Source organism: Synchiropus splendidus, chromosome 3 (genome assembly GCF_027744825.2).
Source record: "Synchiropus splendidus isolate RoL2022-P1 chromosome 3, RoL_Sspl_1.0, whole genome shotgun sequence".
NCBI classification, from domain to species: Eukaryota; Metazoa; Chordata; class Actinopteri; order Syngnathiformes; family Callionymidae; genus Synchiropus; species Synchiropus splendidus.
Genome location: NC_071336.1, coordinates 21,015,824 through 21,023,857, shown reverse-complemented (window position 1 = coordinate 21,023,857; position 8,034 = coordinate 21,015,824). Strand labels below are relative to the sequence as shown.

At 40.2% G+C, this 8,034-nt stretch overlaps 1 protein-coding gene across 1 annotated transcript; it reads right to left on the bottom strand.

Annotated features, from left to right (window-relative positions):
* Positions 1–366: 366 nt before the first annotated feature.
* Positions 367–6,116, bottom strand: eef1e1 (eukaryotic translation elongation factor 1 epsilon 1). Its single transcript, XM_053859818.1, has 4 exons — positions 5,989–6,116; positions 4,829–5,026; positions 2,013–2,108; positions 367–894 (listed from the first exon to the last, which is right to left on the bottom strand). The coding sequence occupies exons 1-4, from the start codon at positions 6,070–6,072 to the stop codon at positions 751–753; spliced, it is 522 nt and encodes a 173-aa protein (XP_053715793.1). The 5' UTR covers positions 6,073–6,116; the 3' UTR covers positions 367–750.
* Positions 6,117–8,034: the final 1,918 nt, after the last annotated feature.

Sequence of the window (8,034 nt, the reverse complement as noted above, 5' to 3'; positions counted from 1 at the left end):
TTGAAACCCTTTTCTCTCCATTCAAAGGGTTGTTTCCTTAAATCAAGCAGGCATGTCTTGGAAACTTCCAGCTATGTATGTGAAAACTATTGTCAAATGTCACCACGTACTTTTAGATTTGGTTAGAATTTAATTCAAATTGTTTAATGCGTCCATTCTCCGTAAATGCACAGCTGAAGGCTTGCAATGAAACATACAATCTACTGAACTTCATCTTGGATCCATGTCCCTGGATCCTAATATTCTGAAACAAACAGCAGGTGTTCTAATTTTATCTAATCTTAGCACCTCGAGCTTAGACTGCCTTAACTACATTATCGACCCCCATGTTTCTAAGGCTGGGAAAAAAACAAAACAAAAACAACATTAACAAAAGATCCCTTTTTAATCAAGCATTTGCTCAACACAAATCAAATTGCTCGCATGAAAGTATTTCACAAACCAACGTTCCATGACACGTGTTAATAGTTTAAGACAATAAAACCATTATAAATATTTTATTGTGAGCAAAAATGTTCCCTTCATTAACCCTGGAGAGCTTTGTGTGTTTGAAATCAAAAGAAATGTTGGTACCACAAGTGTTTCCAGGCGGCTGTTCACAGGAAGCAATGTAAGGGAAGTAACCAAGTTGAATGAAGCAATATGGAAGGACGTTACAGTGAATTTTGAAAATAAAAAACACATCCCAAGTCATCTCAGACAACACACATTCGGCGGTCTGAATCCAATGTGGTATTTATGAGTGGCCCGTCAGTGGTGTCTACTGTGGTAGATGCGGTTCTTCAGCACAACTACTGGAGGAAGGTGATGACGGACGCCGGCGTAGTGTTGGATGTGGTCGAACCATCGTGTCACATTCAGGTACTGTTCCTTCTCCTGGATGCTCAAGTCCACCTTGTGTGGGGGGGGAAGAAAAAAAACACAACTGAGAAGCAAATATTTGAGTATAAAAGACATGATGGCAACACAACTGTTGATGTTTTCCAGCATGTGACTTGGCTTCTTCCAATACTAACTGTTAAGTATCATCACACATGGGTAGCTGAAAGCCTTTTCCAGTTGCTGTAGGCAAATAGACTATGTAGAATGATTCATACTCAAAAATACAGATGACTTTGAGTGAGCATACCAAAGTTACAAATGTCCTGATAACATCACATCAAATATTTCCTCTTTTATCACATTCTTCCCCACAAACGTACATAAGTATTTTCAACTTCAAGTAAATTATTTCCCTTAAGTGGAATTATTTGGTCAACATGTAAAGATTCAGTAACAGGATAAAAAAAAAGTTCTGATGTGCATAACACTGGGTGATTATACTTGAAGAATCATAACCAAAGAACTGTTGTTTGTCATGTTGTTTATCAGGTTGTCCTTGCAAACTAAATCCAATTAGACTCGTTTCATTTTTTAATGAAGTAGGTTTTGGAAACTCGTCCCCAGGCAGACAGCTTCCCAGCCTCCAACCATGTTGTCATCAGTCAGGTTGAATGTTTGTGTGATCTTACGTCCGTGAATTGAACATCAGGACAGGCTGCGGTTAAGGGCTGGCTTCTGCGACCTCTTGTCCCTGAGGTTAAGAAGCACGGTGATCGCAAGCTAAAGTGACGCTGCTCTGCCTGGTGGCTGTAGCGGCTGTCCATCTCCGCCACAAACACAGACATGGTTTGCATGTGATATCCTCGATTTGTTTTATTAAGCTTTTTATAATTTACCACGCGTTTGTCTTCAGGCTGTGTCTAAAGTCCTTGCTCACAGTTAAGCGCTTCATTTGGGTTGGTAGATCCTACTTCAGCTAAATTTAAGTGATGACTGCACATAAATCAAAGAAAAAAAGGAATGTAGGAATCAAAGCTGTATTAAAATAAAGAGGAAGAGGTGCCCATTACTGGAGATCACACGCACATGTTGTCAAAAATATTGAGTGTTAGATCTGTTGTTCTTGAACATTTCAAATGCTTCACAACAAAGTGAACTTCAAGTCGTCGGGTAAAACAGAAACAGCTTACCATTAGTGAGTGAATCCCATAATACATGAATGCGTCAGCCAGGGTAAAGTGGTTTCCAGCCATGTAAACTTTGTCTTGCAGGTAACAATTGAGGTCCTGCAAAACAGACACGTTGAGTGAACCAGAACAAATAATTGCATGTGTGCAAACCCAGAAAATCAATACTCATATTTACAAAAAGAAAAACTTTTTAGAGGATTGGGATCTTGAAAAGCATTAACCTTGAAAGATGTTAGCACGTAAAGAATTGAAACCAAATATAGGGTTTAATATGCCCATAAACAATCCTGTTGTTTTCTGACGTCCTTCATTGGTTAACAAAACAACGGCGAGAGGACAACAGCAGGTGTGTTAACCTACATGTCTGTGGGTGCGTGAGGTATAAGTCTGGATCTTGGTGTGCGTGTGCTATGTGACTAGGAATAATGTGTAACCTGAGGGTGTAGAGCATCTCTACCCATAACTGTCGACTAAGCACAGATGCTGTTTGTTTACGCCACTACTAAATGAATTCAATCCTCACTTGCGAATCTAATGAAGCCCTCCTAAACTTGGGCGGCACGATGTGTGTTCCTCAGTCCAAAGTCGTGCATGGAAGTGCTGGTCCCAGGGGAAGGGACCATCTTTAGCACTTGTGTGAGGGGAACACTCCACGCACACTGAGCATCTTGGGGGCAAATGGAGTTATTGTGCGGCAAGAGTGGATGATGCCAAACAAGGCATGAACACTGCAGACTTCCTTTTCTTCTGCAATCAGATCCTTGCCTTTTTTTTAGCCTACAGCAACTCAGTGGAAGCCCAGTCGACCATCATAGGAGCAGCAGTTCCCCAACTACCCCCGCCTGGCATGCAGGTCACACAGAAGCTGGAGACGCCAGTGTTCAGTTAGGCAAACAATAGGATTTAAATGTAAAAGGATGCAAAGACACCGTGGGAACTGTTTCTGAATGTTTTTCTATTACTTTTTCTTCATAGCTATAACTCACACCTGGATCACAACTAACTTTATAATGTGGTGACTCCCCATTGAGTTCGATTATTCTAACTTGTTCTATAGATTATTCTTCCGATAAATTGACTTCAAATCAAATTAACTTTATACAAAATCACTTTGCCAAGAGATTGTTTATTTTTTATATATTGTTACAATTTAATTTATCAAATTTATTCAAATTTCCAACTTAAGCTTCAAAAAAAAGAGCAGTGTTGCCATGGAAACAATTATAATGCATGACTTGAATTGTGATGATACACACAAATGACCTTCAGAATTTATCTACATCCTGAGGTGAGGAGTAACCATCTTTATCGTCATTTCCATAATATAATGCACACTGACGGCTGCTTAGGAAACAAGTGTTAAAGTTGCAGCTAAAGTAGCAGGACAGGGAGCCACCGGGCGCCAGAGTGAAGCTGCTCACGGCGACTTCCTTCTGTAAGTGGCACCATTAAAATGTTTAAAAGGCCTGTCCAGATAACATGCTGCCACACAGCATGACTCCTCAACGAAGCCGCGGAACGTGCCACACAGAGACGCGCGCACACACCAATGCAGACACTTAACACTGACAGGACAGTGCCAAGAGGCGCCAAGTGTCCAGCCGACCAGTGGCTGAAGATCCATTTCTCAATGACTGGTGTCCGGCACATTTAGGCACTTCCCTGTCAGGGGGGCCATGTCACATCAGTCCCTTACTGCCGTGTGTTGTTACAAGACAGAGGTTTCAAAGTTTGTTGGCTGCCATTTAATTCAAAACATTGATGCTCGAGTGAGTCCGGAGCAGATTTGGCAGGAGACTGGGGAAACCCTGACCAGGTCACCAGTCCATCGAAAAATTATTTAAATGCTTTGAGAGCGTGTTGGAGAACTTACAGTGAATTGGAGGGAAATGACTTAAGATGAAATTTGGGAATCCCTGGTGTGGTGAAAATAGAACCCCTCGGTTTCTGGTTAGGTTGTCAAAGGTATCGTACAACTACTAAAACATCAAATCTGGACAGGCTACTCATTTGAAATGGTATCATACTACTATGCATGCAGGGAACCGGCACAGCGAACATGCGTGCAGTGCTGACAGCAGTGTCAGCAACAGACTCAGGTGGCACCACATCATGACGGTTTCCAGCAAGTCAGTAAAGCTCCTGTTTGCTTCATACTGTTTTCAAATGATAACTGATGTTTGTCTGTACGGTGGTCCGCAGTAATGCTGGTTTTGTTAGTAGCAGTTAGCCACAGCCACGTGCCTTCAGCGCCCTGATGTCACTCAAACATATTTTCTTCTATTAAAGATGCAGACTGAAGTAGAGAGAAGTTGAAGTCGTTGCAGCCAATTCTAGCAGTGTTTGTTGAAGTAACCTGTAAGTGAAAGCTTGTTTGTCATGTGTTTTATTATGATTATTTTCCACATTTTCTAATCGTTATTTTATTTGATGTATATATTTTATTGATATGTGGTTCTATTTTTCATGTACATTTTTTTGGCCTTTTTATGAATGTCTCCTTTTTAATCCTATGGTATGAGTATTTTCGATTAGCGATAGTGAGTTTTAAATTTTTGTATCGTGACCATCTTAGTTCCTAGTGGACCAAATGAATTTTTATACAAGTCTCCAACAAAACTAAACATTCCAAAAAAAATAAAGATACATTTGGTCTGAAAGCACACAAACTTTCACGACATAGTGATGTTTTTCCCCAACACTCATTTTTGCAATCATCAACAGACAAAAGCTGCCTCATTACACTGAATAACAAATACTGAATTTAACTCCTATACATTGGGTGAAGCCTTAAGTGCAACTGTGTGCAGAATTACCTTTAGTATAGTTTTAATATCTTCTTTGGGACAGCCATCCAGCTTGGTGACTCTAAACTCCAACCACTGCTGAACCACAGCTCTGAGCTCAGGAGAGTCTCCCAAAAGGTCTGGACGCTTGGCTTCTTTTGCCAAATGGCAGGCGATGGTGACCAGTCCCGTCAGAGCAGGGCCATTATTTTTCTGAAGCACAGGAGTCTAAAAAGACAAAGACCATGAAAACATTTTATCCAGGGAAACATTAGATGAGATGACTTGTACAGATCAGCCATGGCGGGATGGGTGTTAATTTTTACCAGTTTTCATCCAACCAATGATGCCATTATACGTTTGGTGACTTGAAATAGGTAATTCCCAGGCGTTGAAGCCTGGTGATGCTTTGGACTACCAAACCATTACACTGGATTGTCTCAAACAATTCAGATTGATAAATATACAAGGGTGTTAAGTTAATAATTTATTCTTTTTTTTTTGGCAGAGTGTTGGACCTCCACTGGAAAGTAATGTAACTTCCATTCAAATTGCCACCTGCAATAATTTGATATACTGACATGGCACATACTTCGACAAGCTATATTGAAATGAGAAAGTCACCACCACTTATAAATATTTATCGAAGTACATGGGAATAAATCCGCAAATGTGTCGAATACTTCTCTGGTTCATTACCGGATAAAGCGGCGTGTCAACTATAATGAGGTTACTTCGTTATTTGTGAAAAGGGAGGGGCAGATTGTTGGCGACGAAACAGTAGCTCAACAAAAAGCCAAACCCTTCATGAATACGCGCACCAAGGCAATAAAGCCAGTTGATCCTGTTATCACTTTCGGATGCTCAGAAGTGACAGCGACCCACTCTCACCATTCCAACAGCGCAGCACGCATGCGCAATACTTAAACCACGTCCACATTGTGCTCGCACATGAAACTCAAATAAAAGGCTCAATATGCGCTTATACCTGAGGTAGCGGCTTTAATTTACATCTCCCGCAATGTGCCTTTCATTCAAACTCCCGGCAGGATCCGGAGGCTTCACTAGCCTGTTAGCATTTGTCGCCTAGCAGACATCGCAAGTGTACTACTGCATTGTCAACCTCCCGCTCGTAGCCAGAAGCAGTTAAAAACAATGACGTCCACCACCATGAAACTATGTCGTGTCACCTTTTTATCCCCCTGGGTGCTGTATTTGTTCGGCTTTTTTAATCCTAAGTATTTCTCCAGCGACGACAGCTCTCGTAACGCCATGTTTGTGACTGTTCGACGAGCGGTACAGACGGCGACTGCGCTGATTGAACAGGCGGCCTCTAAGTCCAGCCCACTTGAAGTTGAGTGACCCCAGGTTTAACCAATAACAACGGCGTGCGAGTCTTTGTTACATTGCATCAGAGATTAAAGCACAATTTGATGGAATAATTTACAATAAGGAAAACGTGATACTTTTAACCTTATTCTACATTTTGTTTCCAATGAGAACGCTGGAAAAGAATTAAGCAAATCCTATATTTACTCTATGTAGAGTAAATACATACCCAACGTCACAACTGTAATTGAAATTATAATAACGAAAAGTACAAAAAATACATGTATAAATAGGTATAAAATAAATCTACTCTGGAAACTGGATTTTTTCAAAATGAAAGTACCATGTCTTCACTGAAATAAAATCAAATGTCAAGTTGAAGAATGACGTTTCAGTCCTGCAGCAATACATCTTCAAATTGTACGTTAAACTTTTGAGTTTTCCGCCCATGACATTACGCAGGGCTGTTCGTGTACGACTGTCAGGTGAAATGTCACCTGACAATCCAAATTCACTCCAAAGTACTCATATTGTCCAACTGTGTTTCAAGTATTTCTGTGTTTAGATGAATAGTGACTGCAAAGCAACAGTTTACAGTTGACTTCGAAGTCTACGGCTCAACAGTATTGTCTTTTTGATGCAACAGCATGGTAATAAATACACAACCAATGCAGATTATTCCAAAATACAAAAAAAAACAAACAAAAAAAAACAAATACTCAAAATAGTTTCAAGCAGACAAAAGATACAATTGAATGGTCCAGTCAATAACCCCAGGGCCCTATAATCAGATATTCAATCATATGCACATCATTCATGCGGTTCGTTTTAAAATTTAAGAGGCTTGACGTGAAAATGTAATTTAGACAGTAGTATAGACTGTAATTCGAAACAAACATTAACTGTCCCTCTAGAAGTGACATCCAAAGTGGACAGGAAGAATCCCACCCTGGTTATGTTTTAGGGCGTTTTTGCTGCCCCCTGTTGTGAGGACGAATAAAATGGGTCACAACACTTGGAATTACAGAAGAACAATAATTTGACAACTCTGTTATGTCTAAGTCAAGTGTATTACTTATGTTTGGCAGACAGCCAGCAGTCACACGTTTAAATATATGTAACATGTTTGAAAAAGTCGTCCCGTATCTATATCTCTATCTCTATCTTCAGTATATCTATATCTACTGTATATCTATATCTACCCTGTATATCTACTGTATATCTATATCTATATCTATATCTATGTCTACATAGGACCTGTTTTCCCCAGCCTCTCACCCAACCTAACCACCCAAAACACATTGCTAAACTTAACCAGGACACTTGACTAAATGAAAAGCCAATTGTAATAACCTAGTTATTATGAAGTCTTCATCCTAAAAGTGAGGCTTACACTGAACATGTTTATACACTGCACTACCCTAAATACACCTCACATGGAGGTGTTTTGCCAAGAATTGGTCCGCAGGATTATAGATAAACCACGCTTGTACTGCAGTCTTTGTGAGGACCTTTCCCTTTCCCTCTCACCCTAAACCTAACCATCCAAAACAAGATTATTTTTAGTAATTAATTATGTTGAACCAGCTATTTTGAAGTTTTCATCCTGAAATTCAAGCTTTGCCTTGTGAGGACTGGCAAAAATGTCCCCACAAATAAAAAATGTCCTCACGAATCAAAAAGTAGTCACAAGTATCAGTAGACACGCACACACACACGTTTGTATTTTTCAGTTTTGTGGGGACCACCCACTGCCGTAATGCTTTCCCCGGACTCTCATCCTTAACTTAACCACCCAAAACAACCTTCAACCTTAACCAGGACTTCGAACCAAACAGCAACCTAATTACAATGACATAGTTATTTATTCTCAAATTGAAGCTGGTATAACATCCTAACACACTCAA